Source organism: Prosopis cineraria, unplaced genomic scaffold (assembly GCF_029017545.1).
Source record: "Prosopis cineraria cultivar Desert tree isolate PC_DT_omini unplaced genomic scaffold, ASM2901754v1 PC2, whole genome shotgun sequence".
Taxonomy (NCBI): domain Eukaryota; kingdom Viridiplantae; phylum Streptophyta; class Magnoliopsida; order Fabales; family Fabaceae; genus Prosopis; species Prosopis cineraria.
The window spans coordinates 11734227-11761092 of NW_026555333.1; the positions used below are offsets into that span (position 1 = coordinate 11734227).

Here is a 26866-nt window from a genome sequence, read left to right on the forward strand (position 1 = left end):
AAGTTGTTCGAGTTTTCTAAACTTAGTATTAATGATTTTTAATGCTATTGAGCTTGAGTTTTTCATTATGAATGAAAATGAAAATTATTTTGGTTGAGAGGAAGGTCAGCCCCACTAATAGTGTTTAATAGATTTATTGATGATAATTGTAGCTAAAAAAATGGATAAATCTAATGGGTAAATCTAAATGTTAGAAATAAGAACTTTGAACATTTTGATATTGAAATTGTATAAATAGTAATTTTAGGTTCTTGGACATTGAAATCAATATCACTCAAGTTTATATAAATTAATTATAGTTCATGGGAGATAATGTACCCATTTATCGAGGGTAAACTCAAAGGTTGATATTATGTAGTGGTTACAATGTTAAAACAGGAAGTTAAGAGATTATAAAGAGTAATGTTGATGATTGTGGACTTGATTAATTGTAGATTAATCATCTCTAGCACCAAATTGGGCTTGAGATCAAGCTTTAGAAGCATTTGTCGAGGGATAAACCTTTGACCACTCAAAGGTTTAAGGTAATTAAGAGAAATTTATTTTGTATAGTTGTACGTTAACTGATTTTCATCATTAAAATAATATGTGATTAGCAAGAATAGATGGAATTTTCTATTAGCTAATTTTTAGCATGTTTTGAGAAACATAAGTGAGGCTATGATGAGTTCTTTTGATTATAACATGATAATGAATAGTTATACATTGTTGGTTAAAACTTGATATGATATTATGAGCAATGTGATATGAACATATAATGATAAAATAAGAAATGAACTTATGATGCATGGAATATTGTGATGGCAAATGTGTATGAGGAAATGATAATGTGTGGATTCATATATGATGCTCACATGTTGTAGCTTGTTGAGTATATGAAAGTGAATTTGCTATGATGAGTTGATAACATGCTATATATGAGTATGAGTGATGCATGATCATATTAGAGGGAGTTCGCCCAGGGAGAGGAGTAGTGATTAAATTCATGTGATATTAGCTGCTCATCATTAGAATTGAAAGCTAGCCTGGCGACCTACCATTGGAATCAAGAAATAGCCACTGTCTTACTGTTTGTCAAGGAACTCAAACTTAGCTATGTCAAGGAAACTAGCTCAAGGTTTACGACACCCTAGTGATTTAACAGTGGGAGAAGCTATGGTCTAAGAGTGAAAGTAGTGACCTTAGCCAAGTTTCTTCTCACAATTGGTGAGTTTAGGTGATCTATTTACACAAATGAAGCCTTATTTGATTTTATAGCCCATGGTTTCAGTTGGAAGGTATAATAAGAATATAAGATTGGTTTGATCATACATATTATTCAATTGTTTGATGTTCTAAATGGTTGTTAAGTTTATGGCAAGTGATGATATTTGAGTTAGGCATTGTTATATATTTGTTATTATTATGGTAATAAGCATTGAATATTTGATTTGGCCATTGTTACATAATTGTTAGTAATTGAATTGTTAAAAGATGAAGTTATGATGATTATATAAAATGACATATGATATTTGTGAAATTGTATGATAAGTGATTGCATGCCTCATACATGGTTTGTTTACAAAAAATATCAATTAATGTACAATTGCATAGAGTAGAGGAACCTTAGTTACTGAGTAGTTAAACTCACCTCACCTCTCTCTCAAAATTTTATAGGCTTTAGCTCGGAACAAGAAAAGTGAAAAGCACCTAAGGCATAGGACCATGTGTTCCTACAGCAGACCTCAACTTGGTTTATTTTATATGTAATGCGATATTGATATGAGTTTATGCATTCACTTGCATTAAATACTTGTTGAGCTAATATTTGTATTTTAGGCCTTTGATATCATGTAATGTGAAATGATGATGTTAATAGGGTAGAATTATTGGTGCAAGTAAGGTATGAGAAATGGGCGTAATGTGAATGCATGAAAAGGAATTTATTATGATATATATGTTAGCTAGACCTCCCCCATCTGTTTTGATATTAAGGGGTTGAAGGTTAAGTAATATATGTAAGTTATATTGTGCATATGATGTGTCACATAGGTAGTCTCAGTTTATTAGCATGTTTTAGGTGTTGTTTGTAGCTTTTGGCATAAGAGTTAGGTTTTGGACACCCTATGTGTTATGGAAAGTGTGAAAAGTGTGAAAATGAGTTTTGGTGTCTAACTCTTTTGTGTGAAATTATTTAGGAATAAGACTCATGCCATTAGCCAATGTATGAACAGAGCTTTTTATAAACACATAGTTTACCTCAATTGGACGTTGAAAGGAGAAATAAGACACGATGAAGGTTTGCCCTTATGTTGTTAACTTAACAGCATAGTTGATGTCAAAATATGCAATATGTCACAGCACAAGTGCACACATGCCATAACGCATCCCTCTGTGTAGTCCCATTTGTTATTTTTAAATTAATTATCTTAAACTCTATTTATGGACCAATTGATGTCCTTGAAAAATAATTTTGAGTAGTTTGAAAACTGAGATCACAATTGTGAAAGAATACAACTTAAATTCAAAAGTGTTTTGAAAATGATTAACCATGGTAGGGTAACTTGTAACAGCCCTCCTGGGTCACCACTGCCTTTCCAGGGTCTTTTCCCAGGCGCTGGACAACACACATGTCACCACATGATTGCGGCTTTCCCACTGGTGGTACAGTGGTTATTCCTCACCCTACCCTCACGGGGGTCTTTTGGAACCTCCCCAGACTCGAACCTCCAACCTCTACCACCTTAATGAAGTTGAGGCGAAGTCTGGTACCATTGAGGAACTGACTCAATGGTACCAGACTTCGCCTCAACTTCATTAAGGTGGTAGAGGTTGGAGGTTCGAGTCTGGGGAGGTTCCAAAAGACCCCCGTGAGGGTGGGGTGAGGAATAACCACTGTACCACCAGTGGGAAAGCCGGCAATCATGTGGTGACATGTGTGTTGTCCAGCGCCTGGGAAAAGACCCTGGAGAGGCAGTGGTGACCCAGGAGGGCTGTTACATAACTCATTGAAGTTAATCCCATGATTACAAAGGAGTATTATAAATAAGTGTGGATCAATAAGAGAGACCTTACACTTGATAAGCTTAAGATAGTTTAATCATTACTCTTATAAAGGGGAGTCATTTAAACTTAGGTATAAGTCTGGGATTATATAGAGGTAATTAGGAGCTCGGATTAATCTTGATAGAGTTAGTGAAGAAAATCCTAAGTGCTACTTGGGTATTAGATGTAGGTTCAAGTAATTAAAGCAGAACCAGCATAATTGATCTATATAAACTTTTCTTCCCTACCCTCATTCATGTTTGGAAATATCTCTTCCAACTTATTTTTTATTTCACTAAATTAGTCAAATTTTTATTAAGTCCAATTTACCCCCTCTTGGGCCCACTTTCAAATCAATCGTGATTTCTCCCATTTTTTACTTACCTGGTTGGTTGTGAAGCATGCATTTGATGACAGCTAGGCATTTGACCCTCTAACGTTGGCACAATTTTGTAAATTTGTTAGCTTTTGCATGATTCAATTCTCCTCCTCCTCCTTCTTACCAAAATCTTAACCTTAAAACCTATAATTCCTTCCTTTGCAACGCTAATGGATTTAGAACAAATGGAGAAGAAAAGAACCTGTTGAATCATATGCTTTGATGATAACAAAATTAAAAGGAAGGTGTTTGTTACTTATACAAATCATATTCATTAACAGACTAATAGAACTTCTAAAAGCACGAAGATCAAAAGAAAACTTAGTTTTATGGGTTTATTTATCTTACTCTTATCTTAAATTCAATTGTGAAAACTAATTTAAGCCATCACATTTTTAAAAATGGTAAGAATGCATTATATTAAAACTTACCTTAGGCTCATAAGTTAATTAAACTTAAGTGTTAAACCTTTAGAATTCATCTTTATTGAATTGTCTAATTCACTCATGTTCTGGCTACCCTTTATGTATTTAAGACTTAGAAGGTCCAATTCAAGCTCGAATCAGAATGGGAATGTAACATCTTAAGTTGTAAACTTAGAAATTTCAAGTGTTTAAAAGGGTAAATTTAAGTTTTAATTCATGATGTTTTTAGAACACTAATAAAGTTTTTGGACTTTTAGACAGCTTGGACATAAGCTAAGATAGCATATGGATCCACTGGGCTCGAGCAGGAGGCCATTTTAGCATACAGCACTTGCTGTGTCATGTGCCGCGACACACCATTTTTTGGGATAAACTAAATGTGAAAGCATGTATGATTTCAGAGAGGAAAAAGAGAGAAACCAAGGAAAGTGATGGAGGAAGAACTTGGGGCTGTTAAGGCTTTACCTTGGGAGCTATTTGAAAGCATTTGGAGCAAGATTTATCCTTAGATAAACTTTCTATATTTCTATCTCTCATTTTTTATAAATTTTTAAATGTTTGGGGTAATATAGGGCTTGATTTTAACTTTTCTTTAGGTTGTGACCAAACCTATTGCCTTAGTTAAAGTCTTGGAGTGTTAAATCAAGTTTTTAAATCTAAATTTATCAATTGTGTAATGATTTAAAATTTTTTGTTAGGACTTGGATGAACCCTAAGTGCAATTTAAGAGTTTAAGAGCATTGTAGGTAGAATGTTGGTGTTATTAGTGTGTTTGGGTGTTAAATGGAATTGATGGAGTGTGTTGGAAAACTTAATGTTGTTAAAGTAAGGTTTTAATTATAATGGGTACTCAAAATTATGCTAAGAAAGGTTAATTAGAGTGTGTTGAGAGAGTTGATATTGTTAAAGTAAGGTTTTGAATATAGTGGGTACTGAAATTATACTAAAAAAGGTTGATTAGAATGTGAATTGATGATTTAATGTTTAATTTTGTAGATTAAATATTGATCAGGTGTTAATACACTAGTGGACACTTATAAAGCTAAGTTTTGACTATAGTAACCTTTTTAGTGACAAAAAGGTTGAGATAATCGAATTATCTAAATTCTCTATTTGTATGTTTGGATGGTTGTGTGTTAATTATTAATGCTAATATTCTTGTTTTATAATACTATAATACTAATATGAAATGATTAGTTTTAAAAACTTTATGTTAAAAGGAATGAAAAATCATGTTTTAAATATTGTGGTTTTGAAGACTGAGTCCTATGCTCAAGTATGAGTATTTGTGAAATTTTATTATTTATGGTGAAAATGATTATTACAATGAAAATTATATGTTATGGTTATCTGTGGAATTGTTAAGTATAATGTTTGGCATGATTATTATAAGAGGGTGAGTTCATTCTAGTATAGTGTTGGGAATATTGTTTAGAAATTTATATAGTACACTAGTACCATGGAGGCCTCGGTGCATAATTCTATATTTGTTTGAAAGTTCTAATATTATATGAAATAGATTGGGCATTGATACCTTGGGTATCATGAAAAGGGAGAATCTATGGTCCATAGTGGGTGAAGGTGTCTTTGGCTGGAGCTGCCTCTCATGATTGGTGAGTTTGAGTCAATCCAATCACATGGATTTGATTCTGTCAAATTGTCAGCCTGTAGATTCAATCAAAAGATATAAGGAAGATATAAGGTAGTGAGTTGATCATGCATATTTTCATTAAATAGCCATGTGTTTGTGTGCACTTGATATAGATGAAATATATTTTAATGCCACTTCACATGCTCACTAACTGTTTTAACACATGAGTTTGTTTAGATTATTTATTTACTGAGTTCTCAACTCACCTCGTGGTTGCATTTTACGAGTATGGACTTCGATAAAAGCAAGGGGAAGGAAGGTGTTACTGAGCATTAAGGGATCTGTAATTATATAGTTCCCTCTATTTCTTTTAGTTTTGCAATGAATTAATTTATGTTTATGTCGACTTAGGATCATAAATCCATTTCATTGTCACTTGCATAAATTTTATTATAAACTGTAGGTATCTCAACCTGGGATGTTGAAATTGTGATGTAATGTTTGTGAGAGGTTGAGATACTAGTACAAGTATTATTTTGGTATTAATTATGTGTTTGAATGGCCTTAAAGATGTTTATGATTAATTGTTTTACCCCTTGAGTTTATGTTGAATTTGGAGTTTGGATGGCCAAATTGTGTTTGGAATGTTATTGTTGGGGTTTAATCGTGTAATTAGGTTATTTGTAGTCTATTTGATTTAATTCAAGTGGTTTCACGGTTATTGACAATTGATATGAGAGTTTGGACACTTTAGTTGTTGTTTTGGAAGGAAAATAGACCATTTTGTATTCGAGTGTCAAACTTTTGATTGGTTTGGTGTTTGGATGTAAGACCAATGTTAATAATTAGATGGCTCTAAGAGTTATGTGTGGATGATTGTATTGTTCAAATTAGATGTCGGATGGCAAAATGATGCCCTCCAAAATTTAAACCTGGAGTGCTGTCATGACAACAAAGACACGCCACAGCACAGGGCATGTGCACTGTAGCGTACTACATAGTAAGAGCCTTCTGCTCCTTGTGCCATCCACCACAATAGATAGCAAATGTCTCTTATAATGCTTGTTTAAGATGTTATTTAACTTTCTTACTTCCACTATCTTTTGTAATTTATTTTGAATAATAGTTTGAGCTTAAACGACTTTTTAAAGAGTTTTCTTAGGATCCTGATTTCTTAACTTCTTTCTAACCATTAGGCTATGATAACAACATATAAGGGATTTAATCAATCCCAGTTATCATAATGATGTTTCATGTCTTGTGTTCTATATGTTTGGTAATGTCGAAGAGGACATTACAGGGAACCCGCTTGAATTAGACTCTAGAAGTGAAGCTTAATAATATGATGCAAGTTTGAACTAAACATGATACATATGTGATTTAGCTAACGATATAAGCAAATATCTTGGACATGCTTTTGTGATCTAATTCATGCTTGAGTAACTTGAGTATCCATGCTTGAATTGTCTCTTAGTGTCAGTTTGAAGTAGAGCTGTGAATTCGAATTGGCCAGGCCTATTCAAGCACGGCCTAAATAAGCCCTACCCGAATAGGCCCGAACCTAAACAGGCCCGACTCCTTAAAAAGTCTGAATAGCCAAGCCCGGCTCGAATTTCTTCAGGCTTTGGGCAGCCCAAATACCCAAATTTACATTTTTATAATCATTTTTAATTAATTTTTTTCACTTTAAAATTAATTATTTTATTTTATAAAAAATATAAAATATATTTTTTGATACTTAAATGATGTATAGAACTCAAATATATGGTATTTTAGTGTAAAATAACCTAATACTTAATTAATTAATTAGTATTTATCATATTTAATATATTTTGTAAAAGTAAAACGTTTTTATTTGGGTATTCGGGCCAAGCTCGAACCTGATCTGGCTTGGTTGAAATTTCTCAGGGCCTGTTTGGGTTTGGAATAGGCCCAAACTTATATTTTTTTTAGGTGGATTTGGGCGAATTTGGGCTAGCCCGTCGAGCTCGACCCAAATTACTAGCTCTAGTTTGAAGTGTGCTTGAAATGCAATCCATGTGCAACTCTTGATTGATTCATACTTGAGTGGTTCAAACACTTATAACCTTTTAAGTCTGACTTAGAGAGCCTTAAGCCTAAACAAGTCAAATCAATCTTGTTTTAGAAGAGTGTCAAACATGTTCTTGCTTATAGTGTGCATACCTCCAATTTATGCTTGAACCTTATCCTACCCATATGTGTTTCATGTAGTATTCACTTTGACATTATCAAAACACACGCACACAACACTATCATAGTAACTAAAATTATGTAAATCCTTATATTACGTCAATCATATTATTTTGAAAAAAAAAAACTTAATATGTCAACATTTGAAAATATTTTATCAACATTTAAAAATTCAATATAAAAATTTGTTGGGATAAAACTAACAGTATTAAGGTTAAAGAATTAAAAAAATATTTTATAAAGTTAAGGGACTAAAATAAAATATTGTATAAAGTTAAAAGACTAAATGCATACTTTAGCCTATAAAAAATATTGATTTTTTTTTTGTAAATTTTCACAACTTAATTAGGAAAAAACTTGTGTTTTAAGCCAACAGCTTGAAAGAACATATTATACATTAAGATAAAAAAACTCAAATCCTCTTGACATAATAATATCTAGATAATCAATGGTATTTGATCTAATGAAAGAAATTAATTACTTATAATGTGACAAACCAATGTTTAAATTTTTGTTATGAAAAATATTCATATTTAATGCCCTATTATGTCTCAAATAAAAAAATACTTATAATAAATAAATAAATACTGATGTAATAACTCCTATTCCTTTATCCCAATTATATTCCATTATTTCCCCGTCGTATCGCATTCGATTCATCGACTGTCTTATGTGGTTTGTGATTTTTTTTTTCTTCATTTTTATATCGTCTGATGGTCGACGTTTTTCAATTGTCCCTCCCTAATTTCTTCCCACGTATAATGCCATATATCATTATTTTTGGGTAAAAAATAATGAATGGACGCCGTGTTGAACATGAGCATGCTTAGAAGGAGAGAAGAAGCAAGAACAAACGCACTTGGTTGAATGGAATGTGTTTTTCCAACCTCACCCACCTCTCCTTTTACATGGAGTCAACGGAGTACATTTTATGATAAATAACTCGCAGCCGAACATGTGTTCAAATATGTGGAGCCCTGGTCGGTAAGTGGTTCCAGACTTCCAGTGCAGTACAAAAAAAAGTATAAAATTCACATCCGGGTTCTATTTCTGTGTAGTACACCACTATGTTGTTATTTGCAGTACATGATTTTCCTCAGCGTTTACTTTTTTGTGCAGTATTTAATGTGCCAATTTAATGGCGGATCTTGCAACCGTCGTCTCGCTCTCACTTCATTATTCTGCGACCCATTCGTGGGTTTCGTCGAATTCCCTCACCCCTCGTCGGATCAACAGGGCCCGATTCCAGTGCGTACGAGTCGTTTCTCCGAAGGTTGCTTCGTTCCAAATCGCAGAATATTGCGTCCATAAAATCCCGCCGAGGTTCTTGTCGAGAGGAGGATGCGACCATCTAGCGGAAATACGAGTAAGATATTTTAATGGCGGATACATCTGGACCTTTTGGGATCGCCCAGTAATTACTTTTGCTCTGTTTCTAATTTCTATATCCAATGCGGCTCTGTCACTATCCCTTTTTAAGATTTAATTGTATTATTATACAATTTTTTAACCTTTTTATCCAATAGAATCACGAATGCGTGGACTTCAAAATGATTAAATTACGCTGTTGCTACGAAAAGTGCAGGAGCAGAGTTTTATTGGATGAGCCATCAATTTCCCCGCTTTATTAATTCACTGTGAACAGACCATGTCATGAATGAAATGGCGACTATTAACAACGAAGGACCCAGAGAAATTGAGAATTTCGATAAGGAGGAAGAAGCACAAGAGGTTCGAGCCGAGCCAGAGGACTTAACCAGAATAGCACCATGGAGAAAACAGATCACATTACGAGGACTGGTAGCGAGCACAGTGGTTGGAGTAATTTACAGTGTGATAGCGACGAAGCTGAACCTTACAACTGGGCTAGTCCCAAACCTCAATATCTCAGCTGCTCTCTTGGGCTTTGTGTTCATCCGAGGATGGACCAAGCTTCTCGAGAAGGCCAAGATAGTGTCAAAACCTTTCACCAGACAAGAGAACACAATCATTCAGACTTGTGCAGTAGCATGCTACAGCATCTCAGTAGGAGGTAACCAAGGATTGATCTGCTTTCTTAAGCTTGTCTGATTTATCAATGTTCAGTGTGTTCACGAGTGCAAGTAATATTGTGATGTTTATAGGTGGTTTTGGGTCATACCTATTGGGATTGAATAGGAAGACGTATGAGCAAGTAGGGATTGGTACAGAAGGGAACAATCCTGGGAGCACCAAGGAACCTGGACTAGGTTGGATGACAGGTTTTCTCTCTGTCACAAGCTTTGTTGGGCTATTTGCTCTGGTTCCTCTCAGAAAGGTACTCTTGTTTCTGCCCTTCTGTACATGAACTTCACTATGTGGAAAATAAACAGTGTTGGACTGTTGGTGATCCGTATTCTGATGTTGTAACTTATGACAGATCATGATCGTAGACTACAAATTAACGTACCCAAGTGGAACTGCCACTGCTGTTCTTATCAACAATTTCCATACTCCTAAAGGAGATGGAGAGGCCAAGTATGGTTCTGTACTGTACTTCTCTTGAATTTTTCCCCTTCCAAGTTAACCACTGTGAATCTGTACTGTACTGCTACTCAAAAGGCTCAAAATCCAATGGCAGGAAGCAGATTCGAGGCTTCATGAAAATTTTCTCATTCAGTTTCACATGGGCTTTCTTCCAGTGGTTCTACACTGGTGGAGATACATGCGGATTCGTGCAGTTTCCTACTTTTGGACTGCAAGCCTGGAAAAACTCGTGGGTGCCTCTATCTTACTACTTCTCTGCCTTAATTTTACAAGTCTGTGTTTTAGTGATTAAAGTACTTGTTGAATTATGCAGATTTTACTTCGATTTCAGTATGACTTACGTTGGAGCAGGAATGATTTGTTCCCATCTGGTGAACTTATCGTTGCTTCTTGGTGCTGTGCTTTCGTATGGGACTATGTGGCCCTTGATCAGGGGACTCAAAGGGGAATGGTACCCTGCAAGTTTGTCGGAAAGCAGCATGAAGAGTCTAAACGGATACAAGGTCTTGATTTATTAACGTGTAACCAGATATATAACCCAGATCATGTTCACTTTTTATCCATCCTCATTGTTTTTGGCCTTATTTTCTTGCTACAGGTTTTCATTTCAATCTCCTTGATCCTTGGTGATGGGCTCTACAATTTTGCCAAGATTCTGTTTTTCACTGCTACAAATATCTATGCCAGAATGAGAAGCAGGACCCTTCAAGTTTGTAAGTAAAATCGCCTCTCCTAGTCTTTTTACTTCTTGGTCCTGACACTGCATTAGTGAAGCTTACAACTAACATGAAGTTTCTTATTACGTAAAAATAAAATAAAATTGCATACTTTTTTAAGCTTATGCAAATAATTTATTGACCTTTAAATTTTGCAAGCAATCTTCTCTTGCTTTTTAGGATTTTGTAAATATCCTTTTACTACTAATTAATCTGTTATGGATAGATGAAATGCAGTGTATGATGATAATTTTTATTTTTTTTTAAATTACGTGCATATTAAGTTTTCAACTTCAGAGTTTGAAAGCTTTCTTTAAAATGATATACGATGACTTATTTTAAACCAATTATTTGGTTCTGCGGCTGCCATTCTCTCTATTAGTAAATTTAACATGCAACTTTTTAATTTTCTAAATTGAAAGAGGTGGGTGGGACGATCATGATTTGTGATATTTTTGTTTTCAAAGCAGGTTCTGACAATCACCAGACAGAGCCACGGGATGATCTGAAACGAAACGAGGTGTTCTTGAGAGAAAGCATTCCGATATGGGTGGCCTGCACGGCGTACATATTCTTCGCCGTCATCTCCACCGTCGCCGTCCCTCTCATGTTCCCTCAGTTGAAGTGGTACTTCGTAATTGCCGCCTACCTCCTCGCCCCAGCCCTTGGCTTCTGCAACGCTTACGGCGCCGGCCTAACCGACATCAACATGGCCTACAACTACGGCAAGGTGGCTCTCTTCATTCTCGCCGCCATGTCCAGTAAAAACGACGCCGTCGTCGCCGGACTCATCGGCTGCGGCCTCATCAAATCAATGGTTTCCATCTCATCAGATCTAATGCATGACTTCAAAACCGGACACCTTACCTTCACTTCTCCCCGATCAATGCTCCTGACACAAGCCATAGGCACATCGATCGGATGTGTGGTGGCTCCTCTGTGTTTTTTCATGTTTTACAAGGCCTTCGACGTGGGGAATCCGAACGGAGAATACAAAGCGCCTTATGCTCTCGTGTACAGAAACATGGCGATTCTGGGCGTCGAGGGCTTCTCCGCGTTACCACAGCATTGCTTGGAGCTGTGTTACGGATTCTTCGCGTTCGCCGTGGCGGCCAACTTGGTGAAGGATACGAGCCCTGAGAGGGTGGGCCGGTGGGTCCCAATGCCGATGGCGATGGCGGTGCCGTTTCTGGTGGGGGGTTACTTTGCGATAGACATGTGTGTGGGCAGTGCGGTGGTGTATGCATGGCATAAGTTGAACAGTAAAGAGGCAAGTCTGATGGTTCCGGCGGTGGCGTCGGGTTTGATTTGCGGCGATGGCTTGTGGATTTTGCCTTCTTCGATTTTGGCTCTGGCCAAGGTTCGGCCTCCGATATGCATGGGCTTTTCTCGAGGCAACTAACTAGTAATTCCAATTTCACTGGGAAACTTGGGATTTAGCCTATAGATGTATCTTGCATGTTATATATTATGTCTTTAGTTCGCCAAACCCACATATACGTCTACGAGAGGCGTGTTTTCGGCCCAATAAAGGCGGATCGTTGATGTTTCTGAAGTCTTCTCGCTACTTGCACTATAGACGTACGTTCGTGAATTGTGCAAAAGTTGAGCTCGAGTCAGAGTCATTTTTTAATATTTGTCCCTGGGTCGGGGCAAGTTCAAAGACAAAAGGATTAGTTACACTAGGTAAGTTTAACACAATTTCGTGTACAAATTAATCTCAATGCCAATCATCAAGTATCTCTGGCCAAAAAAATAATCATTAAATATCAATGCCCATGATTAATTATTTCAGTCGTAAATATTCATTTGATTATTTAAAAATAATAATTTAATATCATAAATATAATTCAATCCAGGCTGACAGAAAATATACTAACAATTAAATAAAAAATTGTAGTTACTAATAGTAAGTCCTAGTATTTATAATGGAGTTGATTTCTGACCAGTTTTTATTAAAAGTAAATGTTATGAACAGTCAAATGTAATTGGTTATGGGTTATCTTTTGGATAGGATTTGACGATCCATCACTTCAACGTCACCGTAGGCAATGGACCACGCAAATCTTTGATGGATCACGATGCTATTGTATTTATTATGGACCACAGTAACAACTGCCAGATATGGCCTATTACATTTTAAGCTAGTCTCGTTCGATTAAAATGAGCCTGGAAGATACCGACAAAATGTTCCAGTTGACAATAATTTGATCCATAGTTTATAAGAATGGAAGTTAAAATTCTGTCATCTGCGTGAGAAACTTGTTGCTGGATGATTTGTAGATAGTTCTGCAAGCTACCTAATCAAAAATATGTTTTTTTTGGGCCAATTTTTCAGTATTTTTAAAAGTTGAAATTAGTATTAAGAAATTTCCTAAGATTGATTTTAAAAAACAGGTGCTTTTTAGGACAAGATCAAAAAAGGCCCTGAATCGATTCAAAAATAAAATTGAGTGTTGTTTGGTTTATTAAACGAGTTATATCATTTTAATTTATTTAATTAACAAATTGAACGATGTTAATATTTAATACGAACTAAACAAAAGCAGTTAATACATGTGGAGTCGCATTAGAAAATGGTGAGGACAAAGTTATATTCCATTATCTGTAAGTTCTAAACATAAGCTCTGGACACTTTTTTTTTTTTTAATAACCATGTAAGCTCTAAGCATTTAGAGTGAGGAATTTGAATCCTTTAAATCAAGAAATGTGAAGTGATTTTGAAGCACTGAAAAAAAATAAAATCAATAAAGAGTGAATTATTCAGGCCTCCTTTGAATTTTACTCAAATCTTATTAAGACATATGAGGGCCTTAATAGTCAGAACACAACATAAATTACATATGGTTTTTTTTTTCAATTCCTTTAATTGCATGGATGGATTTTTCAATTTTTAAAATAAAAGCTAGCTCCCCTTGACATAAAAGATAAATTATATACTCCCAATTTTCCCCCTAAAATTACAAGTACCTTTATTTTATTTAGAGAGAATGTTATATTTTCAAAATTGAAGAGAAATATATGTACAATTAAAAAAAACAGAGAAATACGTGTTATTTATTCTACGTTTCAAAAAATATGTGATTTTTTAAACCAAAAAAATAAATTATATAATTTTAATAGAGATCTTAAAAAATTTGTGCATTTTACTTAGAATTAAATTTTATATTATTTTTTATTCATTATATATTATTTTCTCATGGCCTTTACACATTTGGATGGGGTAAACTTGTTATGACTTTTGAGCCCGTTGGCCAATAAATGCGTGATAAGGTTTAGGAAGCCATCGTTTTTTTGAAAGCCGTGGATTAAACCCATGGTTTTAGTTTTGTCATTAATGCTTTGACATTATCTTGTCTTTGGGCTGTGTTTGGTTTAAAGGCTGGGAATGGGAAGGGGAAAACTTGTTGCTATAAGGGTATGATAGTATTATTTTTTACACCGAGGGGGAAAAATCAAGAAATTCACATTAATTTTTATGTACAGACATTTTAGTTGCGAGGAAATGTTGTTATTTTAATTTCTAAAATGATATCATTTAGATAATGTAATATAACTGTTAATCATTTGGTGAGAATAGTGCATATGTTAAAAGATAATATTTTTTGTATCTTGATCATTCCCTACTTCTTCCACAACAATGTATTAGGAGAGAGACCACCACTTCGATTGCTTGCAATCTCTTTTGATTTGGAAATTTATTTTCAGGATTTTATTAAAAAAAAAGTGTTTGTTAAAAATGTAGGAGTACACTTTGCTCCTGGCCAAAATATATATATATATATACACATATATATCATTAAATTTTTATTTTCTATAAATTTTGTTATTAATTGTAGTGTAGAGAGATTATAAGAAAAAAATGAAAATGATTAAGATAGATTAATTTTAATTAAAAATGAAAAATAATATTGAAAAGTAATGATAAATTACTTTTCATTATCCTTATAAATATCTAAAGTTGTCATATATTTTGAATCAAATGAAATATTTTGTTGAAGTTATAAGTTTAATGAATTGATGCTCTGTCATTTATTTTATTATATTTTTTGTCTTAAATTATAAAACAATTTAATACACTTATTAATAAAATATATATAAATTTACATTTTCAAAAAAAATATAAATTTTTAAAAATATTTTTATATACTTAATTATTATGTTACAATATTATTTTGATTTTTTCTTTATTTGAAGGTTAATATTAAAAAATATTATTAATGAGATTTTATTTTTTTTCAAATTATTATATATTTTTGAATAATAAATTTTTTATTTAATAATTTAAGATGGAGGCAGCATTTCTGATTCCAACGTGGAAAACTAAAAAAAATATTTGTATTTCATTCATGATTTTCAAAATTCTAATTATATCTGCCCCAAAAAGACAGACAATTGTACTTTTTATTCTAAAATTTTTAATTAAAATATTAAATGTTTTAATTTTTAATTATAATGAATAATCCGATCCAACGCCATGCGCCCTCCGCTCCTCCTAACGGTGATAGATTTGTACTTATCAGCAAATCAGTTTCACAAATTCTCACCAGGAACAATGAAACTGACGCGATATTTTAACTGGCGAAACTGCCCTTATACTTGATTATGATAATGAGAGGTCACTGCTGTAATTTCAATAAACCATAAGGGCATTTCGTGGTTTGCAGTAGGACGCTCGATGAATAAAGGCCTCGGCTAACTCGCCACTCGCCAGTGAGCCTGACAGTATCTTGACACCGAAAGCCGGAGAGAAAGCAGAGGGAAAAAAGGTCCTCTCTGGTAAATCTCTAGTTAAACAACTTGCTGACCGCGAATCTCATATTCGTATTTCGTACTGTCTGCGTTCATGATTTGTTACTTTCATGCATGGAAGAACAAGAAATTGCTGTTCAGTTTTTGGAATCCACTTTTGTCCTAATGGATTGTTGTTCCATTTCTCGATTCTTTAGATCCTCCTCTTTTCCACGCGAATTTTTGTGGATTTGACTTCAATTTTTCTGGACTCTGAATATATTTTGGTTTTGTTGGAGGTGGCTGTGCAAAAATGGCTTCAGATCCAAAAATTCACTCATTCGAAGAAGTGGCGAAGCACAATCAAACCAAAGATTGCTGGCTTATTATATCTGGAAAGGTCAGAATCTAGTATTTCAATGTTTTCGTGCATGGATAATTTTATTGGATTGACTGATGCTGGGAAAAACGAGGAATCAGTTGGAAAAGAAAAATTCTTCAGCATAGAGTGTGTGCATGCTTTTATTAGTTTGCCAGTTCAAGAGTTATGCCTATAGGTTTGGTTTTCTTTCTGAATAATGTTTGACATGGTGATATGCTCAATATGTTGAAATCTCTGATTTTTTGTGAAATCTGCCGATTATGGCGTTCACTTGATTGATTTAAGCAAATACTCATCCTGCATGAGCTTTCTAGCTTCGCATCAGCTTTGGTTACGAATGACATTGAGGGAGAAGTGAGGTACTCTGACATTTCTCACCATTATGTCTATATGGAAGTCCCGTTATCATGCTCATCTTGGATACCCGGAAATGAAATATCTTCACATTTTGCGTTCCCTTTTTGTAATTTGAAGGTTTCTAGCATCATATTGAATTTGGATACTGATATTTGGATGTCTCACTATCTGATGAAAATATCAACTGACCACCCAATGCCTCAAAAACTGTTTGTTGGAATAGATTCAGCAAACATGAGAGATCCTCCAGGGGTGGTGGTATGATCTGCGTGCATTTTTATCTCATGGGGCGGTTCAGAATCAAGAGACTATACATGCACTAAAGATTCATATTAACCTGAAAAAATTCGTTAAATTGTGTCTTTGGAATTCCCAAGTTTAACCTGCAGGACATTAGGCAAATCTGTTGTGTAGGGAGATCTTCATTCTGTATGTTGTCAATGTTGCCAGCTACTTCTATTGGCAGTGGTAGTTATAGAACCTCATTGTTTTATATCTCTGCCTTCCAACTAACCCATCCATTCTACAAGAAATTAGCCCAAGCGCATGTCTAGTAGAAGTAAAATAACTCGCACGATTCCAAACATTACCTGATATTGTTTAAAGGTGTATAATGAGTTGATGACTGGCCTAAGATAATAGTAGGAACCATTATGCATTGCCCTTTTCGCAATAAATATGGTAAAAGGGTACCGTAGTTTGCCAAAGGTTATTTCCATATTCTAATTTGTTCTTTGTATCTTTTTTCAAGTGATCTAAAACTGAGAACGACAATTAGACCTGAATTTTTTTACTACAAGTTATCTTCTAGTGAAAATATAATTTTCCAAACGGTGGAAAGACAATCAATGCGAATGGTTGGGACGGGGTTGGAAAGGGGATAGTGAGAATTTAAGTCTCTTCATAAAGACACACACCGTTAGGTGGGCGGTGGATTTGAATATTTTATTTGCTAATTGGCAGGTGTACCATTACCACAACGAATTATTAGTTACGTTAGTTTGGAACATCATTTTTATTTATGCTTAAGTCTTTGACATTGATTACTGCCAGTTAAAGAATTCAGTGCTTCTATTAAATCAGGTGTATGATTTGACCCCTTTCATGGAGGATCATCCCGGAGGTGATGAAGTTTTGCTATCTGCAACAGGTATGCGTATTCTATCATCTGAATATTGTAAATCTAGATCACCATTATTAACTTTCTATGCACAATACAGGAAAAGATGCAACCAATGATTTTGAAGATGTAGGACATAGTGATTCTGCTAGAGAAATGATGGACAAGTACTGCATTGGTACTATTGATGTATCCACTGTCCCACAAAGGCGGGTTTATGTTCCACCTAAGCAAGCTCCTTACAATCCTGACAAGACCCCTGAATTTGTGATCAAGATTTTGCAGTTCCTGGTCCCTCTTCTGATACTGGCTTTGGCCTTTGCTGTTCGACACTACACCAAGAAAGAGTAGTCCTTTTAGCTTGATTTTTAGGTGTCTCCATCCTCCATAGAGCCATTTGAAAGGACAATGTTAATGTTTCTTTCAGGTCCTCTTATCAAAACTGGATTATAGTTCCTTAAGCGAATATATGCGAACTTCGGCTGCAGTATTAGCGGCAATGTGACTGAAGAAGCTTTTCTTGTTTATGATGAGAAGATGCTGCTCCATTTTCCTTTGTTTTCTTCATGGCAAAATTTACCAATCAGTGTGTTTTCCTTCAATTAAACATGTTTCAATATTTTAGCAAAAATGATCACGTGTTAGAATAATGAGTAATTTTATGAGTGAAAACTCGTTACATGTACTGGGCTTTTTAATTTTTAAAATAGTTTGAAAACATTATGAAAGTGGTTAAAATATAATGATATGCATATTTGACTGTTAAATTTATAAATTTTGAGTCAATTTAACATTCACTTGATAGGTGATTGAATGAATTGTAGCATGATAGATTTCAAATCACAGTAGACACTGATTCTGGCTCAATCAAGAACCCAAGATTTACACCCCAAAGTCCTCTATCTTATTGCAAGATCCCAGGTTTTTGTCCCCGTAATGAGTGAACCTACTAGTTTCTCATCAAGGGGCAGGGAAATTTTTTTTTTTTTATCCCCAGCAATTTCATTTTATTTCTTTTTTCAGAACAGATATTGATATCTTTGTCATATTGAAAATGAGAAAAAGTCCCTCCCAAAGTCTAGCATTTTAGGGTCTATTTAAAATTATTTTTATTTTAATATTTTGAAAATTAGTATTTAATAAAATATATTATAAAAACAAAAAATAATAAAAATGAGTATTTTTTTTATTCTCTCTTACTTTTCTAAACAATAATCTTAGAACACTTAAGAGATGTTTTCATTTTTTTATTTTTTAAAATAATATTTAATTTTTTTTATTTTTCAAAATATTTTTAAAATAACGTTATCAAAAGAATTTTTTATTTTTTTATTTTGGAAAACAAAAAGTTATTTTTTTAAAACATACATTAATTCTTGTCAAGTTAAATCTTTGGAACATCTCTTTCTCCTCTTTGATAAAGTTGCTCGGCTTTAGTTCGTTAGTTCTCACGTCCCCGTCCCATTAAATTGGATAGCCATGATGAGATTGGTTGTTTGATTAGTTTGATAACACTGATTCGGGCGAATCATTTAGTGTTGGTTTGTTTTTTGTTTTTAAAAATTATTTTTATTTTTGAAAATAAAAAATTAAAAACTTATTTAAATAAGTGCTATTTATTTATTTATTTCTAAAACTATTTTCACTTTTTATTTTTAAAAACAATTTCAAGTTGTGTTTCTTATTTTTAAAATACACTACATTTAATTATTAGAAATTATAGTTAACTTAGTTAATTTCTATTATCACTCACGAGAAATACTTAGATAGACTGCGTGCACCATGTCATTTGAAGTCTGTCCAATTAAAATGTCTGAAGTAATCTAAATAAAATCTTATGTGATGCTTTTTAAATTGATTTTATGTTTATAACAGAATGCATATTTATTTTATTACATCTATTATTATTATTATTATTATTATTATTAATTTATATTTAATGTCACCTGAATGTTATGTTTTTATTGGACAGATCACAAACAACGTGGTACGCCCAATTTACTTAAATATTTCTCTATTAATCACCACTATTAATTATCTATAATGATCATTATTAGTTCATTTTTTAATTTTAATATTTTTAATTGACGTAATCGAATGAATCTTTATTTTATTTTATTTTAAAAAATTGTAATACAAAATAATTTTTAAAAATAAAAATGAGAATAAAAGCCAAGCAAGTACTGAAAAAGTTTTCAACTGTCATGATCTCGAGTTATCTATAAAATCATTTTGATCAACAAGTCCAGTGGGTATCCAAAACTCGTATTCTAACATTTAGCACAATTTTTAAATTTTCTGTAGTTTCAGAATATTCAAAACCCTCCTCGCCTCCCGGGACTTTCCGCTGGTTTCAGCAAACGTCACCCACAGTTGACACTTTAAATTTGCATGGTTAGATTTTGATTTTTTATAAATTATTATTAAAATATTAAATTATAAAAACTATAAATAATAAAATTCAAATTGCTAACATTTAATATGAACAATTAAAAATTATAGTAAAAAAACAAAATAAAATATTTTATGAGAAATTAAATCTAAACCATCCAAATCTATATATAATGGTTAAAAATTAGAAAGACAAGAGGAAGAGTAGAGAATCCTATGTATAATGAATCCATATATATCCCATTCCTATTCAAAATAAGAATTATTTTTCTTTTCTTTTTGGTAAAATTTTCTTAATTCAAAATTTTTCTAATTCAAAATTTTTCGATAATGTTTTGAATTTTAAAAAGAGAGAAACACATCCAACCTTCCTTAAGGAAATAAAGCACAGATAATGACCAATATAAAATGAATTGTTATTAAAATGCATAACATAATTTATTTTTTTTAATGGGACTTGTTGTTAATCCTTATTTGTAATTAATTTTTTTAAAAGAGGGTTGAGTATAATTTTTCCTTTTAAAAATTCCAAATACTTAGGATATCAAGCCCAACACTCAGTCAATCCACAGAGAAATCATCAGACTACAAAGTCAATTTCATTCCATAATGATGAATTCATTTATTTATCGAACATTAGTTTATTTTTTAAAATTTTTCAAAGATCTCACAAGGAGTATATCTTAAATTTCTAATATGAAAAATGGAACTTATGTTCTCAACTTACTCTAAAAAAAAAAAAAAAAATTATCCCATAAGGGCATCACTGAAACATTTTCGGATTTTCCTGCGGGACATAACCGAATCCATTATATAATTTTAAATTTCTCACGGAATTGCGGGAAATGGAAGGCCGAGCAATTACATTCTTTTCAGTCTACACTAATCTCTGAACAAAATTAACAATCTCAGTTGATTAATTTTGTTGCATCTGTCATGTCAATATCCTGAATAACTAGCATTTCTCTTCCTTCGTTACATTAAGTGCCTTCTAAGGTATTCTGCTGTTTTGATCTCCACACCAATCTAATTAGTTGTGGGGGGTTGTTTTGCTGGGATCGCTTGTTTTCTTTGTTTTCTACAGCTCTCGTGGGCTGCATTTCTTTGTATATATTCTGGTTTGAATGAAGTTTCTTTGCATTTATTCAAAAAGAAGAACAAGGTACTCAGATGATGTAGTATGCGATCCAGACAGGAGCTCATGAGTCATAGACATTGGATTTGGAACAAGTGAGACGGCTCTAGTAACGCGCCCTGACACTGCTTATCGCAATGGTGGTCCAGAGAACGAGGAGACATGTTTCTGAATAAAAATAAATAGATTTCGTAGAAACTATAAAATAAAAAAATAAAAAAAAAGGAGAGAATTCAAAGATGTCACTTTTTTTTTTGGTTCAAAAAAGGGGGGGAAAAAACACAGGCTAGGCCCCGCCCCGGGGGGGGGGGGGGAACTTCCCTTCACCATCCAAGGAACCAAGCGTTAAAAGTGTCTTTGGTGCAGCGGAGACTAGTTGGCGCTTGGCAGTCTCGAAGAGATGAGATCTTGGGAGGAGAATGTAAACAAGTTTAGTTATAAACTGCAGTCATCGGAATGACGACTCTATTTTGTCATGAAGGGTGACCACCAAGTTATGTGCATCATCTAGCAGTTTCCAAACATCAAGCTGTCCAGCCATGCCATTACATTCCCTAATGATCTCGTCCATGCTGCTATACTTCTCAAGGATCAGCTTCCGCCTTTGTAATACCGAAGCAGCTATTGCGTAAAGCAATAAATCATCTGTTGGTGGAGCACGCTGCCTTATTCTGCTCCAAGAAGATTTCCCAATACCTGCCCTGATTGCAGCTTGATCTGCCCACATGACTTCCCACAGGCAAAGAGTCTGTTCAAATGACAATTCCCTCCTGAACAATACCACCACCATCCTATAAACAAAAAAGCAATCCTCGGCCTGTAGTTTCTCCAGGTGCCTATATAAGTGAGAGTCCTTAAATTTGATAATTTTTGCAACAATGTTCAGTTGCCTCCTGATGCCCACCTCATCAAGCCTAAAATTCTGCCGTGCCTTCTTCATGAAACCAACAAAACACCAGAAAGCTTCATGATCGTCCAATATGACACTAACTATAGGAGATAGCAGATCACTCATACCCTGGCAGTAGCCAATTTCAGGGTCATGTAGTGCATATGCTTCAAGTATGGCAACTAGTCGGGCAGCGTGGAAGATTTCACAAGGCTCCAGGTGACCATAATCTTTCAAACCAACAGCCTCAGCAATACATCTTGCCTGATTTTCTGATACTGCAGCTTGAGAGGGTAAGTATTGTACCCATTCTGTGTTAGCACGTATAGCATCAAGTCGAATAATCCGTTGCCACGTGGAAAAATCCTCATTAGTCACAAGTTTTGATGAGACTTTTGTCTGAAAAGGAGAAGAACCTTCCTTGGCTGCTGTCTTGGGATCATTATCTTCCTGATCATCCACAGACGGGGAAGTCTGAATCTCCTCAGGTTCATCAGATGAGTCTGAATCCAAGTAATCAGTATCCAGTGCACAGGCATCAGCATTAATAACATTAGAAACATCATCTTCCAACAACGCACTTGGTGGATCATCTGAGTATTCAACCTCTGGGCTCCTTTCCTCACTAGAAAGAGACTCCCTAGCACTGGTTGCATCTTCAGAACTAGAAGAACCAGAGCCTTGAATGAGACTCCCACTATCTCTTCCATGGCTGATTCCATCAATTTCATTAAACTTAAAGCTCCCATTGTGGTGCTTTAAGAGCTGCCAGCATTGTCTGCGGAGTTTCTCATATCGCTTTCTGTGTTCAAATATTTGGCATGATATTGCCATAATGTTTAATCAAAAAAAACAGGAGGAGAAACAACCAATATAATGGAGTTCAAAGGGTAAAGAAAAATCATAGATCAAAGCATGGATGTAATAAACAATCATGAATGTAGAGATCAAACTGGTAACCCTACCTATTTTCAGTTCTTATGACATCTCTTTCTTCTTTGGTGCTATCCAAGTCATAGCTGTTATGAGAAAATATGTATTCAGTAAATTAATCAAAGTTTCCAGGAACATACCACAAGTAGAGAAGTAAAATAGTACACAAGGAAGAACCAAATTTAAGCTATTATGTAACAAAAAATGAGGTTCACCCAAAGTATACAAGGATGTAAAATGGTACTATCCAATAGAAATAAAACTAGAGCAGCATGCTTACACTCCAAGTAGGAATGGCCAAACTTCTGCTCGAATACTAGGATCAACACCCTGAATGATTCATTTGTAATGTAGCCATATATCAAATGTAAGAAAATGACATGAAAAAGACAAATTTAAACTCAAGATCAGAACAATGATAAACTCACTCCACTGCGAACTCTTTTCAAAAATTTAATTCCACCATCACGGATTCTCCCATCTTGCGCAAACAAGCTTTTCCACTGCTGAGGTGAAAGCACATGTTTCCTTTTCCTGCGTGACCATGGTGATTTATGCCGGCCCCTGAAAATTCTCCAGAAAAGCATGACTCATTACTGCTTGTGTGTTAGTGAGCATTATAGAGAGAACAAGGCAACAGATGATCATAGGAGAAATTTATCAAAATAAAAACACACCAAAAGGCTAATATTTTGGTAACACAACACTCCATCACCATGGAGGAATCATTCCAAGCTGATTGAAGTTATTTTCCTCCCATCGCAAATAAAAAATGAACAAGCATCTTTAAAGTATATAATTAAAATTCAATGCCAGGCGCCAGCCCTGTAATTCCATACATTTTCTGTGCAATTTTGTCAGATGTCGAAGAAGGGGTGATTAAGCAGATCTATTAACAGACTACTTCTCATATCTCCTGACGAACCTAAATATTTAAATGGGTCCAGAAGATGCCATTATCCAGTCCCACAAATAGAGATGTAACTAGCTGATTGGATAAACTCCAGCAAAGATCTTTTCAGTTTACGGTAATGATACTGCAAAACCACGGTTTGAATTTCTGATCAAGATCATTATAAAGTTGCGTTGCTCCAAGCCATTCACCAACGTCCAATGGAACCTTAAAAGGTGATTCAGACTCTCATTTATTAAAAAAGAGTAGAGCTTATGACTAATAAATAATTAAAACAAGAGGAACGGAACTCCTGAAATTAAGAGGCACCCCCACTGGAGGGGGTGTCAATACCAAAAACAAAAAGATTAGAAAGATCTGACTCTGTCTCCCTTTCTCATTTTTTTTTTTCATATTCTACATGAAGTCCAGACACATTAAAGAACAAAAACACTTTCAATCTAAGACAAATGGACACTGACCAGAATTAGGCCATCGAAACACACAATCAATCAAGTAGTAAAAGTAAAAGTAAGACTGAAATGAAGCTGAACAAATAATTGAGACCCGCAAGAGAAAATGAAAAAGTAAGAAGCACAAACCTAATATATATACTAGTTGATCAAGCTAATATGGCACTATTAGTATGATTTAAGGATGCTTGTGACGGGAGATCTGATATGAGCAAAATAGAAACAACAGAAATATGGGTTCAAAAACTCTTTAAAGCTGAAAAAACGAAAAAGAAAGATCCAAAAGGAGAAAATAACTCACCGATCAGAGGAAGAACAAGAGGAAGCCGGCGAGGAAGAAGTGACAACGAATAGAACCGAACGCAAATGGATCCACGACGAAGATGACGACGAGGAGGAGGAAGAAGGAGAGGAATTCGAAGATGAATGGTGGCTTCGCCTTAGGGGATTCATCTATATTTACACTTTTTTTTAACGGAACAAAGTCGGAATAAAAAACATTATCATCTACGCCTGACTTGGGTTTCTCGCGGCTCTATTCTCGCTTCCTAAAGTTTCATCAGATTCTTTCACCTACTGGCACCATAGAAAATCACAGCAACCAGACCTAACCCAGCCAAGGCCGTGAAGACCGCTGTAAAGGAAGACTGCGTCGCTGCCCCCGACCATTAACAAGAACCGAAGAGAGCCGCCGACGGAGAAGGTGGTACTGTAGCTGTTGCCGCCGCTGATATTCAAGTGAGTAGATGTAAACATGGAGGAGGAATAAGGGGGCGAAAAGTAAAATTACTAGAATGCCCTTACCCTCCTCCTCCTCCTCCTCCTCCTCCTTCCTTTTCAGCCACGACGAATTCTTCCAGATTTTCCCGAGAACCAAACACGAAAACCAACTGCTTCGGTTTCTTTTGCTTTTGCACTTTGATCTTGTCGTTGAGAAAGGGCAACTCTCTATCTTTGTCTCTCCTGATGGGGGGGGGGGGGGGGGGAGAAAGAGGGAAACGACTGGGAAACGAGTGAAAGACTAGGAAAGAATCTAAAGCATGTGTTCGCTTTCGGCTTGGCTTTGAAACAATCAGATGCAGAAGAAAACGATGTCGTTGGCATAAAGACATCAACTTAACCTCACCTTTGTTCGAGTTTTTTTAAACCCTACAGTTATCATTTGATAACCTTTTTATCATTTCCTGTCCTGATAATCCAATCATGATGGTAAATTCTCGGTCAAAATTTACCATGGTGAAAAACATGATTTAAAATTTACCTAGTTCAAGTTTGGCCTCATATATTCTTATATTTATTTATCTAATTTTATTTATAAAACACTTTCAAAATATTTTATAAAAATTTAAAAAAAATTAAAAACTCATTAATTCTATATAAAAAATTAATGATTTTTAAATTTTGTTACTATTAAATATACATGCTTTAACAATATATTTTCTTTCCTCAACATTTAATGAAGATCAAATGAAAAAAATTAATATGAAAATTTAATAAGATAATTTATAAATAAAATTAAAAAAATTTCTCTCTCTGCCCTATAAACAGGATCAAATAAAATATCATATACTCACTTGTATTTATCAAAATATCAAAATTTACTGTGGCTCTTGTCTCTATATATAGTATTAATATTAAATAAATGCTCTATAATTAAATAAAGCCCTATGCACTTGTTAACTTGTGAACAGGGGCGAATCTATAAAAATATTGTTGCTAATTTTTCTATATATCGCAATATGAAGATGAAATACGATCTCTTAAAAGTTAAAACGATAATAAGTTGCTTTATTTGCTTCTTGTTTTTCTGGTTTTCTTTGTTTAACAGGAAAAAAAAAATGATACGATGCGTGATAAATATTAACGTATCTATTAAATTATTATTAATGACAAAATTAATGGATAAGATTTGTTAAATAAAACCTGATTAAAGATGATTCTGCATATTTATCATAAAGATGTACACTGGTGACAGGATTAAAAGGCTGGATAAACCTGAAGGATTCTGACAATTACTACTGAGTACACACTTTTCACTAGCAAAAACACGTAATTCACTAATTTTATTTAAAAAAAAAACATTTGAATCGTGAGTCCTAAGTTTTTAACAATATAATTCTGCATTGATGGTGAATGGCTGGCCTGCCTGGTCAATTATGTTTATCCATAGAGAGCAAACAAATGTTCATGATTTAATTACACATGTTTTGGCCTCATGATTGGGTGTAGAAGATATTTGACTGTATGATGCAGCAAATGGAATCTCATAACAATAATCAAATCAGATTTATCGGGTCAATCCACATTTCTGCCCAAAGGCCACATGCTCTTGTATTTTTCAATTTTCGTTGACATAAAAAAAAATTGTCTTCCATATTTCCTTATACTAACCCTTCACTGATGAGAGACAATAAGCGGAGGAAAATGAGAGAAGAGAAACGTGGAGGGGTGAGATTTTTCTTATTGTACTTGATTAAGTAAAAAAAAACATAAAAGAAAAAAATGTTAATTTTATGTGAACAATAATTATCTCATTATTTGTATAAAAATATTTATATATATAATAAAACTTAATATTTTAACATATTATTTATATAATCTCTATTACATAATATTGGTCGAGTAAAAATACAATTGGAAATTATTTCTGTGCCTTTTGCAGATATAGTACACATTTTATAATTAAATCAAATAAATAACCTAACATTTATT

The 26866-nt window shown here is 34.1% G+C and overlaps 3 protein-coding genes across 8 annotated transcripts; 2 read left to right on the forward strand and 1 right to left on the reverse strand.

Annotated features, from left to right (window-relative positions):
- The first annotated feature begins 8767 nt into the window (after nucleotides 1-8767).
- On the forward strand, nucleotides 8768-12400 carry LOC129302184 (metal-nicotianamine transporter YSL3-like). 6 transcript variants are annotated; one of them, XM_054940879.1, is made up of 8 exons: nucleotides 8768-9044; nucleotides 9211-9662; nucleotides 9754-9926; nucleotides 10029-10126; nucleotides 10230-10364; nucleotides 10449-10638; nucleotides 10734-10848; nucleotides 11319-12400. In XM_054940879.1, the coding sequence occupies exons 2-8, from the start codon at nucleotides 9284-9286 to the stop codon at nucleotides 12251-12253; spliced, it is 2025 nt and encodes a 674-aa protein (XP_054796854.1). In that variant the 5' UTR covers nucleotides 8768-9044; nucleotides 9211-9283; the 3' UTR covers nucleotides 12254-12400. The 6 variants fall into 6 exon arrangements, with proteins under 6 accessions (XP_054796854.1, XP_054796853.1, XP_054796848.1 ...); XM_054940878.1 differs by having other exon boundaries at nucleotides 9216-9662; XM_054940873.1 differs by having other exon boundaries at nucleotides 8768-8996; nucleotides 9276-9662.
- Nucleotides 12401-15478: 3078 nt separating this feature from the next.
- On the forward strand, nucleotides 15479-17989 carry LOC129302185 (cytochrome b5). Its single transcript, XM_054940880.1, has 4 exons — nucleotides 15479-15630; nucleotides 15882-15982; nucleotides 17405-17471; nucleotides 17542-17989. Exons 2-4 carry the CDS (start codon nucleotides 15896-15898, stop codon nucleotides 17790-17792), a joined length of 405 nt encoding a protein of 134 aa, XP_054796855.1. The 5' UTR covers nucleotides 15479-15630; nucleotides 15882-15895; the 3' UTR covers nucleotides 17793-17989.
- A 3019-nt stretch (nucleotides 17990-21008) lies between these two features.
- Nucleotides 21009-25129, reverse strand: LOC129303720 (rab GTPase-activating protein 22-like). Its single transcript, XM_054943210.1, has 5 exons — nucleotides 24456-25129; nucleotides 23218-23353; nucleotides 23070-23119; nucleotides 22822-22875; nucleotides 21009-22658 (listed from the first exon to the last, which is right to left on the reverse strand). The coding sequence occupies exons 1-5, from the start codon at nucleotides 24605-24607 to the stop codon at nucleotides 21416-21418; spliced, it is 1635 nt and encodes a 544-aa protein (XP_054799185.1). The 5' UTR covers nucleotides 24608-25129; the 3' UTR covers nucleotides 21009-21415.
- Nucleotides 25130-26866: the final 1737 nt, after the last annotated feature.